Consider the following 23,548-nt stretch of genomic DNA (forward strand, 5'->3'; position numbering starts at 1 on the left):
GTGCACTGTGATCAGGATGGTGCCACTTCCCTCTCATTTTGAGCCAAGAAAACCAGGAAATCTCTGCTGAACAAAACTGATCACAAACAGGTGGTACAAATTGGCCTTCGGGTTAAATGGACTGGGACTTACTGTGTCCGATTTGAGCTCAATATCCTTGGAGAACCAGAACAGCCAGGCCACTCGGACCATCTGGTGAGGTGAATACAGAGTCAAGTATAACAGGAAATGGATCCATTAGCGAACACGTGCACAGCTAGAGAATCCAATGACTTCGGCTGATATCAGGTTCAAGGATATAGTCTCAGTTGTGACTGATAGGCGAGAAAATGAGGGACTGCACTCGTTTAGTGCTTGAGACTGTTGGAGGTATTCAACAAGGCGCGTCACATCGCCAGTATATGTTTGTGGCCCATAACATACACGCGAACTAAAGAACAGTAAAAATACTGGACATTTTACTTTACACTGCATGAAGTTAAGTCATTAGCTAATAAACATGCACATTTAAAACAGATCTTTCCAAATAGAAATTCAACCAAACTACACTAATTTAGGCCATGTCTATCAGACAGCAGCATTGTGTGCAATATCTGAAATATTCAAAATTGCGGGAAAGCAAATTCTTCACTTCATAGACAATGAATATCGGACAAGCCGCCACTAGCAGGAAGTTGTTAGGCTAATCTATGGCTCCTTTTTTAGCTGGAAGGGCTTGCGAATTAGCATCTATGCGAACGTCCCAGTACCAGCTTACAAAAGAATAAGTAGCACAGCGAAATTCACGTCATGGAACAGGGACCTCTGCGATCAGTCGATGGTCTTCAGTCGTGGATCTAGAGATTAAAGGAGAAAAAAAGATACATGCATAGTAAAAACAAAGGGGCAAAAAAACAAACAAAAGTATTTTTTTTCAGGTCAGTCACTTACCATCTCACTGCCAAAGAGTGTAGTCGTAAGATATCCAGTGTGCCATGTGAGCGTGTTCCTGAATCTTCTTGACAAGCATTTTGCGACCATCTGTTCTTTGTTATGAAACCAGTTATCTGCCAAAAAAGAAGATTCACCATTAGTTTCACCTCATCAAAAGCACGCACAGAACAGCAATCCTTCCACCAGTCCATACAGCAATTCACATGAACAAAACATGCTTCGAAGAAAAAAACAATGTTTTGTGTGTATGTCAAGAGAAAAGATGCACTTTCTGGACATAGCATCTTGATGTAAGTTTTCTGATGCATTTAGAACTGAATGATGTTTGTTCATTGAATTGCTGTCATGGACTGGTGGAAGGATTGCTGCTGTGGCGTGGCTTTGATGAGGTGAAACTAAGGTGATCTCTTTTTTGCAGATAACTGGGTCATAACAAACAAGATGGTCACAAAATGCTTCAGAGATTCAGGAATTGGCTCACAGCCATGGTATCTACGACTACCTCTTGGCAGGAATTGGTAAGTGACTGACCTGACAAAAAAAATACTTTTTTTTTTTTCCCCTTTGTTTTTTAATATCATGTTATCTTTTTTTCTCTTTATCTCTAGATCCACGACTGAGAACTATCCACTTGATGCAGAGTCCTGTTCCCATGACTGCAATTATTGCTGTGCTACTTATTCTTTTGTACTGTACCTGGGACCTCGCATAATGGCTAATCGCAAGCCCTTCCAGCTAAAGGAAGCCATGATGCATACAACACTTCCTTCTTAGTGGCGCTGTCGATATTCATTGTCTAAAGTGAGATGCTTTTCCGCACATGAATATTTCAGATATTGCACACAATCTGCTGTCTGAATAACATGGCTAAATTAGTGTAGTTGGTTGAATTTTCTATTGGAAAGACTGTTTTTAAAATGTGCATGTTATTAGCTAATGACTTTAACTTCAATGCAGTGTAAAGCTAAATACAATTTTACTGTTCTTTAGTCCTGATGTCTGGTTGGGCCACAACATATACCTGGCGATGTGACGCCGTTGATACCTCCAACAGTCCTCAAGCACTACCAGTGAGTCCCTCATTTCTCCTCAGTCACACATACTATAATCCTTGACTGATATCAGCCGAAGTCATTATTCTCTAGCTGTGCACGTGTTCGCTAATGACCATTTCCTGTTAACTGTACTCTGTATTCACCTCACCAGATGGTCCGAGTGGCCTGGCTGTTCTGGTTCTCCAAGATTTATTGAGCTCATCGACACAGTAAGTCCAGTCCATTTAACCCGACGGCAATTTTACCACCTGTTGGGATCAGTTTTGTTCGCAGAGATTCAGGGTTTTTCTTTGGCTCAAAATGAGAGGGAAGTGGCACCATCCTGATCACCGTGCACACACGTGCATGTGTAATGAGCCGTCGACGCTTCTCACAAGAACTATTTAGGTGCTAGTGAATCCAGCGCAATTTCCTAAAGTACAACCATAAACGATTTAGATGTACCGTTTGCATTTTTCACAATTTCATGACATTTTAAAACTAAATGATATAATTAATTGGAATAAAATCATCAGACAATCACAAATGTAAATAAACTTTTCTTTCAGCCGCTTAACAATCTTGCTGCCTTGTGTCACATTTACAAATTCACAAAAAAAATCTTTACCAATTCAATATTTTTCAGCTGATATTTGGCTAAATGAGAGAAAAATGTGTTTTTTTCTTTTATTTTATTATTTATTTATTTTTTTTTGTCATCTTCCAAAATTCAGATTTTACAGTGACAAACATTACCCCAATGTCCACAACCACGGACTGCTTTTTTAAAAAGTTTGATGTTTTTTTCTGTCGTCGTCTTTATCGATTAATACTGAAATACGCAAACTTTAATTATTCCAGGGTTCAGGAGATAGTTTAAAATGTATGTGGCTAAGATGAATAAAAAGTGATGGTAAGAAGATGTTGTCGAGAGCTTGAGGCGGGCACAAAATTTGACAGAGACAGCCACCTTGTAATTCTCTATGCAGGTAAAAACCCTGGGAATGGCTTTGACTAATCAAATATCCTCTTTCGGTCAGCTCTTCTTCGTGTTGAGGAAAAAGCACAGGCCAGATCACCTTCTGCACATCTTTCACCACTCCTTCATGCCCTGGACCTGGGGTGGGGAGTTGGCTACGCTCCTGGTGGGTACACATTTACTAAATCTTGACTCATCAGTTAAACACTGATAAATGGAGTGACACAAGCAGCCAGCGTGTGTAGCATAGTCACTTAATCCTCTTTTACATGTAGACCTCTACTATCACCACAATGTCTTTTGTTTGGTTTCTACTTTGGTCTTTGTTGAGCCCTTCAAGAAACCATGCGCAGGCTACCGTGTAAATGACTGAATTCTGTTTAGTCATGAGAAATGATTAACAAGAGTCTCTTTGTAAAACCTCCACGGTCTCTTCTTGATTTCCTTGCAAGGTCAGAGGTTCTTTGGCTACATTGGTGGAGTCAGTCTAATGTTTTGTGATGTTACTCCAGGTGGAATGGGATCCTTCCACGCCATGGTGAATTCTTCTGTCCACGTCATCATGTATTTCTACTATGGCCTTGCTGCTGCTGGACCACAATTCCAGAAGTTTTGTGGTGGAAGAATACATGACTGCCATTCAGCTCGTATGTACACCCTGTAGTTTTGTTGTTCATATCCACCCTTCTGCTCCCGAGCACCGAGATAAATTCATCTACATATATATATAGTAAGTCTTTGGCTGACTACTGATTTCTCCCCAACAGATCCAGTTTGTGCTAGTATCTGTCCAGCTACCCAGTATTACTTCATGGACAGCTGCGACTACCAGTTCCCCATGATCCTCCACCTCATCTGGATGTATGGAACCTTCTTTCTCTTGCTCTTCTCCAACTTCTGGATCCAGGCTTACGTGAAGGGTAAGCGGCTTGCCACAAACAGGACATTAAGCCGTGTCAGAATGGCACAGCTGTATACACCAAAGATAAATGCCAGAGAATGGGCCAAACACACCACGGAGAACGGCACCAGCATGTATCACCACGGAGCCCCAACGGCACCAGCAATGGCTCTGTCTCACCATGAGAACGCAGCACTACATGGGCAAGATGAAGAAGGCCTAGGATCTTTGGAGGAAACACCCAAGAAATATGACCCCGCGAACCTGTTAAAACTACTACGGATTCCAAAGATAATTTGGCTGTGTTTCTTTTCCTGTTTTTAGTTTTATATGCAAAACATGGGGAAATGACGTGGTCAATGATTTCCACAGTTGGGGTCCCACATTTAGTTGGTTTGTTCGTTCATTTGTTTGAGAGTTGGGGAACCATCTATGGAAACACAATGTATGAAGAGAAGATGTTTCTGACCAAAATGTTATCTTCACTGATGTTGCAAACAACCTCCTAGTTCAGTGTCACAGAGGTGGCTTTTCACCCCACTTGCCTTCACCTACCTTATCTGACCCCATGCCCTCCTGACCCCCCCTGTGGACAGATGACTGTACAGTTTCTATCAACTTGGAAATACTTTTTGTAAATAGTTTTACAATAAACAAAAAAAAAATAACTAATTGTATTGTATGCTTTAGACTTTTCTAAATTTTGTACATTGTTTATTTAAAATTAAAATGCCAATAAATTCCATTTTAATTTTATTCTCTTGTTTTACACTTTGTGTGTAACAATATTCAGTTGTAGAACAAGTGCGTTTACTGTATGTGTAACTTGCGGAGAAGTTTTCAGTTAGTTGTCAGGTCTCGGAAGACTGACATTGTGCTGTGCAGCAGAAAAGAATGAAAGTATTTTTACATTTGCATGCAGGTGCTCTGTCGTCTTGGATCCCAAGTATTTTAGCACAAGTAGGAGGGTAACAAAAGATCCCATTACTGCTTTGTTTGAAAAAGATCATTTCGTACAGAGGCAGAGGGAAAGCATCCTGAATACTGCATTCACCTATACTACATGACCACACAATAAAACAGCTGGGATGCAAATATTTCAGTTATTATAGACGTTTCCTTATATCCCATAATGCGCTGTTATATGAGCTACAATGAACCATTGATACAGAATGTAAGATAGACATTTTGGTCAATTTTTACAGACCGGCTCTGTCACAGCTGTAAATAATCCCTCCTTTAAAAGTTGTTTTATGAAACTGATACTCGCAGGAACTATTCAATTTCAAATCACTATGATACAGTTGTAAATAAGTATTCATATAATCATAAAAAATTAAAAGATTAATACTGTCATTTAAAATACTTGATTACAAGTTTAAAGGTCGGTACCATATGGGACAACTTACAGTGCAGAAATATTATCAGTATTTAAACAAATTATCCGATATGCAAGCAGAATGCGCTGTCTGATTGTTGATTTATTATTACCAATTTAATGTAGCTGGTTTGAGGACGTAGCAATTTAAAATATATATTAGTCTTTCATCTAATTAAACTACAGTGACTGGTAAACAAGGATTTGCCAGGGAGCTTGAGATAAATACAGGGTAGCAAGAATAAAAAATGTTATATCTTAAGGTGGAGAATCATCAAAACACTGGAATCGCTATCGACTTCCTAATTGTTGCAGACGCTGTCCTGGATTAAACAGTCAGTTGATTCAGTAATTGTTGCGCGTTTAATCTCCAGGCTGACATTGACAGTCTTCAATGAGCAAGTCAGTTAAATACATCAGTATGATAAACATTCTTAGTAGACACCATTCATTCAGTGGTGCATCAATTGCTACGGAGCTACTACATAGATATTCAAGTCAATGTCTCTTTTTTCTGTTTGCCTTAAGGGTCAGTGGGGCTGAATCAGCTCCCACTTTAAAGTGTATTCTCCATATTGGAAATTGTATTGAACATTTTATTTTGTGACTTATTTTATGTTTGATTGTTTGAGAATGATTATTCAAGCTATGAAGTTGCTATACATGGCAACGTACAGCACCCTTGATCTGATGGTCCATCATAGTTTTCATGCGTACCAGATTGTCCTGCTGCAGGTTAGTAGTGAGATCAGAAAACCACTAAAGATCAGACACTTCCTCGCTACTCGTTGGTGGATGAGATGATGCAAGACCTTGGATGTGGTCTGGTTCGCCTTCTGAATGCTTTTAATTGCCCTGGAAACAGATGGCAGCACTGATTGAAGACGTTGCTTGGAGACAGAGTTTGGTCAGGGTTAAAAGATGAACTAGGTGGGTGTGTTCGCTCGTAGAGTGATGTTCATCCAGGATGTAAACGATGAAGCTTCCATCACATGGGCTCGTCGACCCTCTTGCGCCCCTGCTGCTGTATCAGGGAATCAGCGCTTATCTCAGGCATTGAGATACTGAGGCTGGGAGGGGCTGGCCCATTGCTCCCAGCCACAAATCCCACCTGAAATTAACAAAGCAAACCACTAATTAGTTTTAACGTGGAGGAAATCAAAGCCCAGGAGCTTATAACTATAAAACTTTACAGCTGTATGCATGATGGTGAGTCGTATGTTGCATGCTCTCACCTATCGCGATGGACCGAGATGAAATTCTCCCATTTTAGGCAGAATGCTGCCTATTCTATACATATGAAACTAAATTATTTTACAGCTAAATTTTAAAAAAGAATTATACCATTATTACTGGAAAATCATTAAGGCAAAAGGGATTATTTCAGTTTTTTTTTCCATTTTTTAAACATATTCTGCCAGACTCTGTTCTTAACTAGGAGGCAGCACTGAGGCCAATTTTTACCAGATATATTGGACATCTTTTTCTGACCTCTTGAGAATACAATGTTACAGCAGCCCCAGCTTGCCCATTGCCCGGTCCATCTTTGAGCCAGTTTGAGGTGTGGACACAGCTGCCAAGCAAAACGCCCCGGGCAATCGCATCTGTTAGCCGGTTGTGTTAGCAGAGTCGGTCGTTCCTCCTTTGAGATGATCCCCCCTGTCTGCAGGAAGAACACTCTGCAAACACATTCATCACCAAAGAAAGAGAGAGGAGGACTATTAGTAGACCTTCCAGTTGATTTCAATATATACTATCACTATCTACTTTTCACCAGTAGTATGATCTTCACAGATCAATTTACCTTTTTTGTATTCTACTTCTGGAAACATACTTCGGTGCTGCTAGATCCAATGGATTTCCCACGATGGCGCTTCTATAACTCTTCGACGGATACCAAACATTAAATGACTATCCATGTGACCTACACCTCGACAAAAAGTAAAGGTGAGATTGAGAGGACTGTAAATACAACAATACAGTATTATAACATTTTCATTAATCTAATGTTTGACGTGATATGTTCATTTGTTTTCTCTTTCAGCCAAACAGCTTTCATCTAGAGCTGCCACCTGACTTTCAAACAGGAATGGACACACTCACCCCTTATTCAAACAGTGCATTTTTCCTCCACCCACTGTATACAAAACGAGCTTGCAACTGCTGATCTAGATATGGGAATCGAGCCGTCACAAAGGCTACGGAGAGTATAGTTTCATCTCCGTAGGCACGGCGAAGATCCCACAACGAGGACCCCCCAAATAGGAAACTTTCATTTTCCACGGCGTGTATCTGCAACATTAGCATCATGAGAGAAGGGATAGAAGATACAAAAGAGAAAACACACAGACGGGGAGACCACAAACACACACACGTCACAAAAGATCATAATACATAGTACACACGCCTTGACAAACAGTCTGGTTAAAGTGTACAACAGGACACAACATATAAAAGATCAACATACTTAATAGACAAGTTATGAAGGCAGGGATGTTAACAAAATGCACTACTTAAAACCATGCAAAACAAGGAATATCCTGCAAAGCAGGAAGGTTTAAAAGTCAAGGTGAAGCTGACTCCCCTCTGAGTGGACATCTACCTTGCTAACAATGGCTGGACTTGCCAGGTACACTGCAGACGCTTTCAGAGCACTTACTGAATATAAAAAAAGCATGATCCAGTTACTGAAAGAAGAAGAAAAAGAAGATAGAAAGATAAGGATCTTTAGAGACAGCTTTTGGACTGATGGTTTTGATCCAGTTAGTGTCTTTTCAGTTGAGAAGACAATAATTACTATCAATGTAGCTCATTCTAGTGTTATACAAGGGAAAGTGAGCACTGACTAGGCTACAATCAGCACCTCCTCGCTGCGTTAGCAATCCTTACATTAGCCTTGCGCAGTTTCCAGAAGAAACTTACTAACCTTTGTATTCACAAAAATTTCTGTTTTAATCTGTATAATCTGAAATCTTTAATCTGTGATAATATGAAATCTTGATCTTTAATATTAATCTGAAACCTAAATCGTTTATGGTTGTACTTTAGGAAATTGCGCCGGATTCACTAGACGCGTCGACGGCTCATTACACATGCACGTGTGTGCACGTGATCAGGATGGTGCCACTTCCCTCTCATTTTGAGCCAAGAAAAACCCTGAATCTCTGCTGAACAAAACTGATCACAACAGGTGGTAAAATTGCCGTCGGGTTAAATGGACTGGACTTACTGTGTCGATGAGCTCAATAATCTTGGAGAACCAGAACAGCCAGGCCACTCGGACCATCTGGTGAGGTGAATACAGAGTCAAGTTAACAGGAAATGGTCATTAGCGAACACGTGCACAGCTAGAGAATAATGACTTCGGCTGATATCAGTCAAGGATTATAGTATGTGTGACTGAGGAGAAATGAGGGACTCACTCGTAGTGCTTGAGGACTGTTGGAGGTATCAACGGCGTCACATCGCCAGGTATATGTTGTGGCCCAACCAGACATCAGGAACTAAAGAACAGTAAAATTGTATTTACTTTACACTGCATTGAAGTTAAGTCATTAGCTAATAACATGCACATTTTAAAACAGATCTTTCCAAATAGAAATTCAACCAAACTACACTAATTTAGCCATGTCTATTCAGACAGCAGCATTGTGTGCAATATCTGAAATATTCAAAATGTGCGGAAAAGCATCTCACTTCATAGACAATGAATATCGACAGCGCCACTAGCAGGAAGTTGTAGGCTATCATGGCTTCCTTTAGCTGGAAGGGCTTGCGATTAGCCATTATGCGAGGTCCCAGGTACAGTACAAAGAATAAGTAGCACAGCAATATTGCAGTCATGGGAACAGGACTCTGCATCAGTGGATAGTTCTTCAGTCGTGGATCTAGAGATAAAGAGAAAAAAAGATAACATGATATTAAAAAACAAAGGGGAAAAAAAAAAAAAAGTATTTTTTTGTCAGGTCAGTCACTTACCAATTCCTGCCAAGAGGTAGTCGTAGATATCCATGGCATGTGAGCCAATTTCCTGAATCTCTTGAAGCATTTTGACCATCTTGTTTTGTTATGACCCAGTTATCTGCAAAAAAGAGATCACCATTAGTTTCACCTCATCAAAGCCACGCACAGCAGCAATCCTTCCACCAGTCCCATGACAGCAATTCAATGAACAAAACATCATTCAGTTCAAGAAAACAATGTTTTGTTGTATGTCAAAGAGAAAAGATGCACTTTCTGGACACATCTTGATCCATAAGTAAGTTTTCTGATGCATTTAGGAACTGGATAAGGTGCCAATCTCCTTCCCCATCTTTTTTCATTCAGCTTCTGTGAAAATTCATTATTGTGCAAATTCATTCTACACACTAAAATTTCAGACATTGCAAAATAAAATTCAGCAGTCTTCTCCTTTAAGAGTAAATTACATGAATGCCGGTGCACAAAAATAAAATTCACATCTTTCATTCATTGCCTGTGTGTTGCTGGTCATCACCCGTGACCAATAAATGCCTCAAATGCCTTAAAGGAGGAGAATGTTGTGATATTTCCTGATTCAGCGAGACTGAAATGCAATTACTGGAACAGAGAAGTTCAGCCCTCACCAAGCAAACACTCCCACCTAAAAATCCCAGGATGCTTTGCCCTGGCTCCAGCCACTCATCAGACATGGCCTGATATCAGAGAGGAGGTGCTACAGGGAACCGAGAGGACATCCCTCATCCCACAGTGAGGCGGCACTCTTCAAGCTGTTCGTGTGCAGGAGTCAGTCCACAAGTTAAGACACAATATCCAGACTGCTCTCCTCACATGAACCCAGCTGCCAGCAACAAAAAAAAAAAAGAAAAAAAAGAAAAAAGAAAAAAGGGAAAGTTGCTGATCACTGAACTTAAAGCAAGCTGCTGAACCCTGATACAGATATCGCAGTTCCTTAAGCTAACAACCAGTGTTCCTTCTTGTTATGTGGCAACTACATTTACTGGAAAACTGCCACTGCAAACCAAATCTGTCAGCTCAACAACAAAAATAGGGAGAAGTATTTTGCTAATGGAAAGTGCCACGACATGCAGTCCTGCACACAGGAATGTTGCTATGGTTTTCAGACCTGCAGATTTCTGTTGACAAAGCCTAACCGTATCAAGTGTAAACTGTAGTCACAAAGTAGAGGACATGCAGGGTGCGGTCTCTTCTCAACACACTGGGCCCAGAGGGAGCTATTGTTTGATGTACAATCTACAATATTGAGTCTTCACTGCCCAAGGACTAAAGTCCAACCCTCCCTGAGCCAATATAATTAAAGCTAATAGTTTCAGGCTGGAGAATGAGGGGCAGGGAGCCGAGCTCATGCAGGTGCTGCTCAGAAAAATGGCAAAAAAAAGAATACAGTAAAAAGAAATTTTACAGTTATACAGTGTTTGCCAATAATTAGCTGGGTCCAAGTTTAAGGATGCCGACCTGCTTTTGGTGACAGTTTTAAATGCTTTGTTATCACAGGATGCGTAAAGAGGAAATGTAACTTGCAAGGAAATGTAGGAAATTGGATACGGGACATTCATTTTCCAGGCCATTTCAGCCTGCAACTGACTGAGTGCTTCAAGTGAATGACTGTAAAACATCTTACATCGTTAGACACAAACTTACATTGACTGCGGAAAATATAAAATGAAACTTGTACCGAGTTGCAGCCCTTTATGCACAATCCAAATCAACTGGCTCAAAATATAACGTAATCTGATTATGTTTCTTTGTGATTACAAAAAGGAGGAAAAAGCATCAAAGAAGAAAAATTATCATTTTTATCTAAATACATTTTATATTTGATGAAAAAGTCCCCTCAATATTTTGTGCATTCATTGTGTCAAGAGTCAAAACTGAACAGCACAGGCATACAGTGTAAAACAGATTCTCTCTCACAAACAGGACATTCCTCTTCTTTTTGTAGATGCCCCCTGCAGTTTTGTTCACCTCAGGGCTTTTACAATAGTTAACCAAAGGGCTACGTCACCGCCGCTGTATCTTTGTGGTCGATCTTCTTGTCAAGCTTCCAGGTGAATGAGTCTAACATTCCAGACCAATTCCTGGTAGATGCACTTGATACCACTGACCAACTTCCAGCCGCTTACATGATGAAATTGAATGGTGTTGTATAACAGATCACACACATCACAAAATCTTCAGAAAACTCTTACACAAAAAGCTGTGGTTGTTTTTGAACCGACGATGAGGCATTTGGTCAGGCGCCTCACATTTCAACAAGAGTACCATCATGTCTGTAGTGCAGACGCTGTCTTGTTCTGAGGAAAAATGCTGAACAGTTAAATTGATCAGATCATACTCTGCCACTACACAATCCAAGGCCACTGTGTTATAATCACCTAGACAAAGAAATCTCCCTTCATTACCAATTATGTTGGTAAAGCATTTACATTTTGATAGTCAGTTTGTTGGCACCATGTGCCAAGTTTTCACGTTCAAACTACTGAACATGCAACATGACTCATGACTCTAGATCCACTTGTTTTTTTTGTTGTTTTTTTTTGGAATACTGACCGATTAATAAAAGTGATTGTGCGAGTCAGGGAGATGGTCTTATGATCATGACAACACTAACAAGAAAAGGGAAACAATATTTCTGTATCCTGAGGCCCAAATGAAGATAGGAGAAAAACGAAAATGAAACCCCTTCCAGTTCAGCTCAGGGAAACCACAAAACCCATTTCATACAAACAACCAGCAGCAGTTACTGCACCTCACTGCTCTCGACACTTCTCTACCATTTATTGTATCTGGTCATCATTGAACTCAAACATAATGACACCACCTCACTGCCTTTAATCTTCACAAGTTAAAGGTTTGCACATTACCACAGAATTTAGACTGGCGGTAAAACCTGATCTCAGTTGTTCAATGGTCACTGATGTTCAGTTATAGCAGGTAGTAATTCAGCGAGAGGACAGGAACTTCCTCATAACTGTGGGGAAGAGGGGTCCAAAGAGCGTCTCCCGTATTATTCCCATGACACAGTGATGCTGCAGACACATGACCACTGAAGCACCAGTCTACATCTACATCCGCCCTAGGTTATACCACTCTATTCTTGTGACCAAACTAAAATTGTTTTAAAGTCCTACATTAAACAAAGTCACTCCCTCTGTATATCTCACCACAACCACACATTCAATATTAGGCAACCTTGACAACAAGATGGCTGGTTTACATCCACCAAGGAGACATAGTACAGTGGAGAGGGAGGGGGAACATTTCCTATGAGAGCCATGTCAATGAATCATAGGGATGGAAAAAGGGAGCTCACACTCACGAGGTAGGAGTTAATGATGAACAAACTGGAGCCGAGATGAAGAAACGAAAAATCAGAGAGGTGTAGCCAGGAACCCATTACTCAAACACACTCATAAAAAGAGACACTGTAAACAGAACAGCCTGAGATCCTCAAACACCAAAAGAACAGAAACCTACTGAGGAAAACTAAGGGGAAAGAAATTTTTAAAAAACACCCTGAGCTGCTCAACATGTGGGCAAACTCCACACACAAGTTAGTTCACCTTCTACATAACATTTAGCAACTTACCTGAGACTAGAATTTTCCCCTTAAATCATCAAAAGCAAGCGTGACTCCTTTTTCACGGCACGGTAAAGCCTCTTCGTAAACTATAAGGGCAGGCAGGGCAGGCAGGCAGGCAGGGCAGGCAGGGGTGGCAGCAGCAAAAAGAAAAACAGCAGCACAGGGAGAGGAAGACAGACACAAAGAGAGAGAGAGATGGGGAATGAGAAAGTAAACTGATAAAGTGTGACTGGTACAGCAGTCTTCCAAATCCCCACCCTCCCTGACTCACACAGTGGATGAATAACCAGCTCACAGAAGGAGAGGGAGGAAAAGAGGCAGAGCCAGAGAGAGAGAGAGAGAGAGAGAGAGAGAGAGAGAGAGAGAGAGCGAGCACTGTGTGTGAGCGAGCGTCCAAGAGAGTACAACTGGGGTGAGAGTGAGATGGCCCCTATTTAAACCCATACCACAAAAAAAAATTTAACTAGCTACTAGTGAGAGCCCCCCCCCCCCCCCTTTTTTTTTTTTTTTTTTTTTTAAACTCTCCTGGTCACACCCTCCACCCGCTGAAACATCCAACACACACAAACACACGACTCTGGAGTCGCCCTGTAAGTTTTCTCTCAGGGGTGGGCTGATAATATTATTCACAGGCAGCGGGCGAGAAATCAGTGGAGACTCTGTTATCATGAAGGGGGCCATTGTTGCGCTGTTACTGGCTCTCTACCCGGCCAACACCCATAAAGCAAAACTAGCTTCCATTTCTTTTTCTGTGTTGTGGGACAATCAATCATGACTTAAAATGCCTGAAACAAACGAAGGAGTAGATGTAAAAATTGTGTATTTGTTTCAACCTGCGTAATCCCAGTGTGGACCCCCCCCCCCGGCTTTGCAGACACATTTTCAAATGCTTTTCATATATCATTATTTTTACTTTATTTTTGTATTGTCTATTTACAATTACAATTATGCTTAACATAACCACACAAACTACCATATGCTTGCTTCATAAACTTCAAAGACAAAGCTCACATGTCCAGTTTACTGGCAACAAAATGAGCACAACATAATAGCCTACAGCGGAATCAACACACACTCGAGCTCCACAGCTTGGAAGCATCATAAAACCTTGATGTTTACTCAGGGTTGGACAGTGAAGTTAATGGCAGACAAAAACTATTGTTGCAAAGGGAAGAGATGACTCATACGATAATGCTTAAAATTCTTCTGAGTGAGTTGTGTAAGGAGGTTTTGCTCTCTCTGATAGGAAATCACTTACTCTGATCTAACTGTCACACCCAGGAGATTCACAAAGGAATAAAACAATCTTTAGTAACAATAACACTTAACAGTATAATACTTATAGTATTACATGCTCTGCTTGTGGATCACTACAGGGATGGATGTATGGGGAACCCCTGCAGTTTCCTTCATCGTTTCTTCAGATTTGTGAATATTACTAGTTATCAATGTGTCCTCGTCAAAACTGCACACAATGGTTTAACTGTTGAGAGTTCAAACATTTGTGTTCAGTCTGCAAGGCAGTGTTCATTCTTGCAGACCAGCAGATGAGCAAAACAGCCTCGCAAAGCTAGACAATGCTCTCTGAATTTAGCTATGGGGGGCTGGTAAGTAAAATTTATTAGCAACACGAACCCTTGCAGTCTGTATAATCTGAATCTCTTGCAAAGATGATCTTGTCATTGTAAATATCCTCTTCAGTGTCGCACTGTATCTGACTGACTGGGCTGGTTTTACCTGTCACTTTGGCCCTGGAGGGAGGTGGGGGGAGTGGTGGCAGCACTCCAGTTCATTTTAGCCCCTCCCCCGAATACACCTGACAACAAAATAGATCATCGTACTCTGCTATAGTCACTGACAGAGCCATCGCAAATATGACAGTCATCTTGTCCGGTGAAGCCAACACCTTGCAAAATAAGCATCAGCACAGCGTAAAGGCGGAAGGATGTGGAAACGCCAATTGTGGTGGTTTAAAAACGTAGTTATTTAACCCCTGACCTCTGATATGGTTGACTTCTGAAGTGTGATAGTCATCGAAAATGTTGTGTGACTCAAAGAGGATCCATCAAACCACCACAATCCCTCATGCTAAACCTACGGAAGTAAAAATCACAACCAGTCAAAGTTGTCGGAAAGATAGAAATACTTGCTACTATTTCCATTTTACTGGTGCTGCAGCAGTCGTGCAGAGTGTCAGCAGTGTGTAAAACATTTCAATTTTTTAAATTACACATGCTTCAGTAAAATCCCAGACTACATGTGTGCTGCAGATACACCCTGTTGTTTCCAGGGCCAAATAAAGTGAATCTGTTTTGGACTACGACCAATTCACTACACTAAGTACTGATTGACCACACATCTATAACTTCATCTTGAAGTGCATAAGAGGTCTATTAAAACAAATTCAACTCTACTGGTTGTTGATTTCAAGTGTTTGACACAGTTGCAAGTGAATCTTGGGAAATCAAGACAGTATAATCCAATGGAGGGTCTGTTGACTTGGTAAGTGTAAATGCAGGAACATGTGCAGCAGATGCATTATAGCATTGAGCACAGGAATTTCTGCCAGCATGTGACACACTGGTGTGAGGAGTGTGACTTTGCTGCCAAGGTCTTGTCACTGTACAAATCTCAGGTCAAGCTATGCAATGTGAAAAACCTCCGGAGCAGTGCACGTGGATGGGCCAGGATTAAATCTGCTCTGAAAAGTCAGATAGATAGTAAGGCTGATGCATTGCCTTCAAAGGTTAATGCCAAAATTCATGTTGTGAGCCAAACCAACAATAACAAAGCACCAATAATAAGTTAGTGGTGATTAGTCTCTGGCCTAACAACACTGTGGACAGTAGAGTTCTTTTGTCAAGTTATGTTCAAACAGATTTATTTTTGTTCCTTCATGTGCTCAAAACTTTTAAACAGGTCAGCACAAAGTCTTGAATGGCAACGACTTCAGCCAAGTTGAAACTGAGCAGGTGAAATCAGATGAATTAATATTAGTTGCACATAGCTAAACAATGACATGCATTCCAATCAAGCCAGCATGATGACAAACACTCAAAAGAAAACAAAGGCATTAGTCAGTGTGTTCTTCCTGTCCGCCAGAGACAGCACCATCACCTGGAGACCAGGGGCCAGATGCATAAAACTCTGTAGATTGATGACTAAACCTATGCGTACGCACAAAATCAGAAATATGCATACATATAAAAAGCAACGGTTCTGCTTTATAAATCTCACTCATTGAGAAATTGGGCACATGTGCACAAGCTTCATTACCACTCCCACAATTATCCAATTATTTGGCCCCAGGTACAACTCAACCTCATCCAGGCTCGTTCTGCCACTTTGTCATGTGAAAACTTAAAAAATATTATAGCATGCCCACCTCATGCCCAATGAAATATTTGCCGAAATAGAAAACTCCATTACCTCCGCTACTACTGTGCAATAAAGAGGGTCAAGTAAGAGAAGCTTAAGTCACATTACACATTTGGGACATAAACAGAAAACACCAACACTGGTCTGAGTCATGTGGGGTCTTCAGCAGGGTGTGGCTGAGAAAGGGTGTGAACCTGAGAGCACATGGTTAGAAATATTAGCAGGCACACAAGCAGAATAAAGCTTAACCACATTTTGGCTGATATCATTTTATACGTTTCTGCAAATGCACATACATTAATATTTTGTTATTCAATTTTGTTAGCAACTGTATTATTTAACCCTTAATCAGTAATTACTTAAAAAAAAAAAAGTAAGTTGAGTGACGTCTTGTTACAGTAATTAAACATTTCACATAAATACATGCTTCTTAATGCACACATTTAATTATATTAAAATTCAAACTGAAAACGGAAAATACCCCATCCCTCCAGTAACTACCAATTGCAATACACCCTTCAATAACTACAAACTTCAAGGCATGCTGTCGTGTTGTGTATCTCTCGTCACATCTGTAAATAAAAATAAAGGGGCCAGTGACATTGTATTGTAAGTTGCATAATCATATTAAAGAGTATGTCTAAAGAACTGGATTGCTGTCAGATAATATTGATTTGTGATATGATAAAAAAAAAGAACACCAGTGACTTAATGATAAACCAGTTGGGCACATGGCATCCATTTTTAGTACACCCTCAAGAAAAAAAACATCCAAATGCTTAAGATATACTAACTTTAACCCCTTTCCCCCCAAAAGCACAAGAATGTTGCTGAACTTGATCAGAGACTGACATGTTTACACCATCTTCACCTCATTGTGTTTGGTTGTGTGTAGATGGTGGTGGGGGGAGTAGTATCATCTCTACCTGCAAGTTTTCAGACAAGACCTACCATTCAACACCAGTCTCTTTCTCTTCACGCCCCTCCCTCCCGCCCTCTAAGTCCCCGCTGCAGGTCTCACCCTCCAACGACTCAGATTTCTTGAGCTTTCCGCACACAACAATAGTGCATTGCATCGTTATGAAGGAGCTCAAGCTGATGCAGATGGTGCCGAAATGACTGCACCTCAGCAGGTTCAGGAGGCATTAGGGGAAGTAAATTTGCATCCTTCGGTCTGTTTCCATAAAAGTGAGGTATTATAGGGGGCTTGCAAGAACATGGATTCCACCTGATAAATTGCTGCAACTGGTTAGGTATGATAAATTATTATGTTCAGGCACTGGAACAGAGAAATAGTAGTAGCTGAGACTGAGCAAAGAATGTAATTAATTACACCATTTCCTGGTCATCACAACTCACGTGTCTTATTTTCTTTCTGCAGGTTAGGTGCTTGTTCAGACAAATTTGCCAGTAAAATGAGGCAAAACCACAGGTGAACATAATTTCTGCAATAATACCTCACTGCACAGAAAACTGTGTGCACTGTGCACAACCATGGGAAGTACTGCAGGTCAAAATTGAACAAAGAAGCACTTCTGTAAACTGTGATGAATGTATGCAATCGACAGTTTGGGTTATAACATGACTGATAATCTTTGCCTTCTCTTCCAAATAAAACTGACTAACACTGGGGATTTGTTTCAAACCTGCACGAGCACCTGGCTGCTCGTGATTCTCGCCCCCTGACTTCTTAGAGATGTAGCTGTGTTCTGAAACTTGGATGGTACAAAGTTGTAATGACCACTTGAAATGATGACAAAACCTGTAACAACAAAGAAAAAACTGACAAGTTTTGACTGGAGCCATCTGTAATGTACCTTTCCATCCTGCTAATCTGAGAGGGATTTCCAACCAAACCCATAACTACAGAGGAAAACTTAACTGGGATTTACAAAGGAGGGTCGTGCACAAAAACAAGCCATCACTTGAAACACTTAGCAGCACCCGTCTCTCTCTGAAAACAACCTACTGATGTCTGAATGTCGAGACTGAGTTAAAGCTTAATAAAACTCACTGCTGCAATTACAGTTCAACGATGAGCCCACACAGCAGACTAAATACAGGTAACAGGCTCATATTTATAGAACAAGAAAGTAGAACTAAGACTGTAATTGACACAAAATTTATTTAAAAATATAAAACTGCAAAATAATTTTTCTGTTAAGCTTTTAAATTGTGGAACCCATAACTGTGACGCCCCCCCCCTCCCAAAATAGGTGTGTCCTTAGGCCTAATTGGAGAGCATGCTAAAACTCATCAACAAAACAACTCCAGACTTGACAGATGGGGCAAGAGTAAAACTGCCTGGTAGACAAGTTGGTATTACACAAGACTTCCATCATGACTGGAATGACACTCTCCATGTCTGTCAAGAATTTCTTACACACTACTATGACAAGAACTTCCACTTGATAGTTTCAAACAAGCAAACGTTGTAATGCTTGAAAGCTATGGTAAATATGGACAACAGTGATTTTCTGATATGACTGTTACAACCCAGACAGTGAAAACAATGACCATGTCTCCTTCTTTATTTTATTTTTTTACAATCTGACCTTTGGCCTCATTTCCCAAAAAACGGATTATGCGTCAAAAAACAAACAAAACAAAAAAAACAAAAAAAACAAAAAAGCAACAACAACAGGGAGGGAGGCAGGGAATTGACCTTACCATCTGAAAGCCCTTAATGACTATGAAAAAATTAAAAATCTTAATTTTACCAAACAGAGTAATAATTAGAGGTCAATTCGGTGACAGGTGATTAGGTGAGCCCCCCCAAAAAAGAAAAAAAAAGAAAAAAGCAGTCAATGATAAAACTAAAAACACACCTAAAGTTGTCTTCACCTTTCCGGACCATGCTGGTCAAAATACTTAACCAGTCATCTGAGGCCACCATGACATATTCAAAAGACATAACAAGGCCAGTGCTTACATGCGGCTGCATAAACTGACTTCACTCCTTAACCTTGCACTGTTTAAACAAGAACAAGTTAAACCACGTTACAGCTATTTAATTGCACCAAATTTAACTGTTTTTTTTAATGTTTACATATGTTTTATGTATTATACAGCCTGTTTGAAACAAATACAAGTCTGACTTCTCTGGTTCCTAATTTTCAGGAATTGTTTTATTTGATATATACATAGGATGTCCTTGAGCTAGCTGTACAAGGTATAATCAAAACCTTGAACTAACTCTTACAGCCACTAAACAGCAGCTTCAAAGAGTAAATTCACTGTAGTAGTAAAAAAACGACTGCTGCATCAGTTCAGATGGGTTCAAACTTTATCATGTTGAAATTCTGGCCACACTCCAATCAAACTTCACACTTCTTCCAATGAAACCAGAGCGGAGGGTTGGGTGGGTTTGAAAGTTGCTCAAGCAAAGATTTATACTGTAGCTTTCTAACTAAGAACCATAAAATGGAGTTGTAATAGATAACAGCATCCTTAACTGACTCTTTAACTTTCATTTACAACACTGGCCTGAATGAAACACTGAATGTCAGGTACAGAGGCATCTCCACCCACAGGAAGAGGACTTACTAAAACAAACACTTTCCTAAAATATCACCAAAGGAGTACTCTGTTCAAAGAGATCAGATTGTTTCAATGGTACCTTTCACTGCCGTTTGGAGCATTTAGCTTGCAAACATGTCAGAGTCAAGTAAAGCAGCTTCTCTCCACTAACATGGGACATAAAGAACAATGAGGACTTTAAATTTTGCCTCACAGACCAACAGGATTTGAATAATTTATTTACCTTACAAAGCATACATGGGCCCCAAGTCAACTGACACCATCTAAAGCAAAGAGCAACAGTTGTACAGTTTGCCAGAGACTCATTTTGAAGCCGCTGATCTCCATCTAGGGCTCGAAACGATGTACAAACAGCCTGGGGAACACTGAATAACAAATAGTCAGGATCACAAACTGTCAGCTATCTGCGAGACTATCGCACTTTGTGCTTCAGTGAATTAGTCACTGAAAAGTAAATGGTGTTTTCACAAGGATCCCTTAAACACCAGGCTGGTTGGGAATATGTGGTAAGGGAAAAGTGAATGACTAACATTTTCCTGTCCTTAGCAAAGCACTTTACTGCAGCTGCTAAGAGAATAGAAAAAACAGTTTAAAAAAAAGGGAAAAAAGAGCATTTATACTGGCTGAAGCTTTTACTTTCAATATCACCTCTGCTCCCGTGCTCCAGCGAGGGCGTGTTGACACTGGAGGCTGATGAAGTGATAACAATATGCAACCTTGAGGCATTAACAGTCACAATGCTGCCGTAGTGTTTGCATTACTATCAGAGATACACCCGGGCTGGCTGACCTTGCGGCCCTTTGTCTCCATCCCACAGTCCTTAGTTACAGCTAATGTTTACATGTCTACACACAGTCGGTGATCCTTAATCTACCTTGGGAGACCATCACCTGGGAACAAAAGAATCAATGGGGGCCAATCCCCATGCTGGAGGTTCTGAGCGTCTGCTAATTTTTGTAACAGCCAAGTAGTTCATGTTTTGTAAATGATGTCTTCTCAATGTGCAGTTAGAGAAAGCCCCCCCCACACACACACACACACCAATCAAAAATGTTGTATTGTTACACAGTTTAAACTTAACACGGTCTGCGTCACTTCCAACACTGCAAACATTTAAAGTGTGACACACAGTGCAACCATATCTGGATCAGATTCATAAATTAAAAAGAAAAACTCCTATTCAGTTAATCAAATGTTTAAGAAAAAAATCCTTTAAAGTGTGGTTTGACAATTTCTCAATACATTTATGGGGCAATACCATTAAAAAAAATAAATGTTATCATCCAGCCTTGCCAAGCTGGTGACCTCACTGACCTCTGAAGTCACTCTTATAATGCAGGCTTCCTTCTTTTTTGCCCCATATCCCCCCACGGCCCCGATATCAATTCTTAGCAATATTTTTGTTAAACACCTTCTCTTTGTTTTTCTTTCAACTTGGCTGACTTAACTCAAGAACAGGTAAAGTTCAAGCTGATTTCAACATGATTTAACTATTATGTGTTAGTTATTTAACCACGTCAATTATTCCAGTAAGTGCACATACACTAGCAAAGACACACCTGAAGAAAAAGAGACTATTGTGCCTTTAAAAATGTATTTGGCCTCTTGGTGATCACACTGAACATACGCAAATGAGCATGAGAGCTGGCTTAAACCGTTAGACACCGTTATAACATTTGATCAACAGGTTTCATTTCCTGTGGTCCACTAAAGTGAAACTACATGTGCAATACTTCTTATCCTTCCCGTTAGACACCTCAGTGTGTTCTCCTCATCACTTCCACAGATATGTTTGACAGCTACAACCGACAAAATAGACGACAGTCAACAATACCACCTGCCTTCAAAGGGCAGAGCAACAATGGCCACTGTGCGCAGGCTGTCAATGAGCCCTTTGTCCACAGCACAGGTGCAAATGATGAGAAGCGGACTCATGCACAGGACCATCAATAGCCCACATATCGAAAGCTGATTGGTATGTAAATTTACGCGCCAACAACACGTTTTCAAGGGACACACATTTCAACGCAACACCGGATATAAGGTCAAGGGTGAAAAACAAAACCGACTCTTAATTTAGAAACAAAAAAGTCTGTTTTTTTCGTTTACGTCAGAGATGTTCTTGTTTTCAAAACAAATAACAAACGAAGCCAAATGAATGTATATTATATTAATAATATGACGTTGCATAAATGGGCGCCCCCAACATCTACATCCCCCCCTCCCCCCTCCCCCTACGGAGAGAAACGCACCTTAAAGTAAGAAAAAGCTCTTTGACGCGGGAAGTGAACATGTAGCTAACTGTTGAATTAGGTGAAAGAAATGTCAGAAAGGTTTGCTACTCACTTGTGCTGAATGAAACCTTTGGACTCTGTCGAATTCAGGCTGCTAATGTGGCCCAACGCGTGTCTGAAGAAGTCAGCTCTGCTTCCTCTTCCTCTCCGCTTAAATCTTCCTCCTCCTGACCCAACCCTTTGATGGAGCTGGAAAAAAAGGTGGAGTCATTTCTACTCTGCTGTGAGTTGGTCGCCTAATATGGACGTAATCGACTGTATCAAATGTCAGTCACCGTAGAACCAAAATCAATCACTTCTGCTTCATTGCAGCAGATTCAGCTGTCATTGGGCAAAGTGATGCTTGCTGTGTCCCGTAGAGGTGACACCTGGCTCTAATGGGAGTGGACATGCTTAATATAATCATATACAGTAAGGTATATTCTTACACTACCACTATTAAAACATTGATATACTGCAGAGGAAGTGATGGTGATTTCGTTTGACAGTTTGAGAAGCAGAGCATTGAATCACAAACAACTGCAAAAATGACCCAATGAAGTTAAATAATTATTTCAATTTTGTTCCATAACTCCAGGTTAGTTGGTGACATCATATTATAGGAAATGATATGATAAATACTTAAATTATCCTGGTAAAACAATCTCAATATCCATAATTAGAATAATGGAAAATATAGAAAAATAAAAATAAAGATATAAGATAAAAGTAGAATAATGGACTTGAAGCATATCTGACACACCTTTTATTCCTCTGAACAGTGTTCATCCCCCACTGGTCACACTGGAGGATGAAAGAGGGACAGTATTTACATGGCACTGTTATCATTCTACGGTTTATTCAGTCTTCAAATCAATTATTGACAGACTCTGATCCCTAGTAAAGATAAAAGTGTGTTTGTATATGTATGTAAAACAGCAGCAGTAGCAAGATGTTTTACATACATACACAGGCTTCACTGTATAAACCATACCACAGCTCAGGTATATGGCAGTTTATGCAACACACTTTAAATGAATTTTTAAAAAAGGCTCCTGAACTCGCAGCCTGCTAAAGTGAGATGATGGATAGTCAAAACTTGTGGGTGAGCTTCACCCATAATGATCACAGAGAGAAGGTACTGAGCCTGCAGCAAAGTTGCAGGACAATGTGTCAGACACCTGCTCTCCTTGTGTGATCGTAAATCATAACCACCTGTGAGGTAGTAAACTGTCCACCTGCTGCTTTTAGTGCGGGTCCTCTCTTACCTGGGGCCACCAGGAGAACTTTTGAACCAGAGAGGACTACTCATCCTACACTATCTGTGACTAGTTTAAGTACAGATAATACACATGAATACACAAAAACCTCTCCTCCTGTTAACCCAGACAAAGGCTGAACTGACAATAAAATGCTTGGAAGGTGTCTCATTCTCTTATATTATAAAGATATATGCCTAATATAAACATAAAATACAAAAATACCTTAAAATGTCTTTTTCCTAATTTCACTTTTACTTAAATTGAGAACAGGTGATAACAAAACTTGTT

General features: G+C 40.3%; 1 protein-coding gene and 1 pseudogene across 2 annotated transcripts in view; one reads left to right on the plus strand and one right to left on the minus strand.

Annotated features, from left to right (window-relative positions):
* LOC111232160 (elongation of very long chain fatty acids protein 1-like) overlaps window positions 1-22,180 on the minus strand; it is a 24,505-nt gene extending 2,325 nt beyond the window's left edge. The window contains exons 1-6 of one of the 2 annotated variants that reach the window (XM_022759543.1): window positions 22,072-22,172; window positions 12,814-12,893; window positions 9,204-9,306; window positions 8,922-9,112; window positions 8,648-8,728; window positions 8,455-8,511 (exon numbers count right to left, since the gene is read on the minus strand). In XM_022759543.1, the coding sequence (XP_022615264.1) occupies window positions 8,455-8,511; window positions 8,648-8,728; window positions 8,922-9,112; window positions 9,204-9,282 (408 nt within the window). In that variant the 5' untranslated portion in view covers window positions 9,283-9,306; window positions 12,814-12,893; window positions 22,072-22,172. Of the gene's footprint in view, window positions 1-8,454; window positions 8,512-8,647; window positions 8,729-8,921; window positions 9,113-9,203; window positions 9,307-12,813; window positions 12,894-22,071 lie in introns of both variants that reach the window. The other variant, XM_022759542.1, reaches the window with a different exon arrangement.
* LOC111232195 lies at window positions 330-7,301 on the plus strand (annotated as a pseudogene).
* Window positions 22,181-23,548: the final 1,368 nt, after the last annotated feature.

This window comes from Seriola dumerili, unplaced genomic scaffold (genome assembly GCF_002260705.1).
Source record: "Seriola dumerili isolate Sdu_G_001 unplaced genomic scaffold, Sdu_1.0 BDQW01000322.1, whole genome shotgun sequence".
Taxonomy (NCBI): Eukaryota; Metazoa; Chordata; class Actinopteri; order Carangiformes; family Carangidae; genus Seriola; species Seriola dumerili.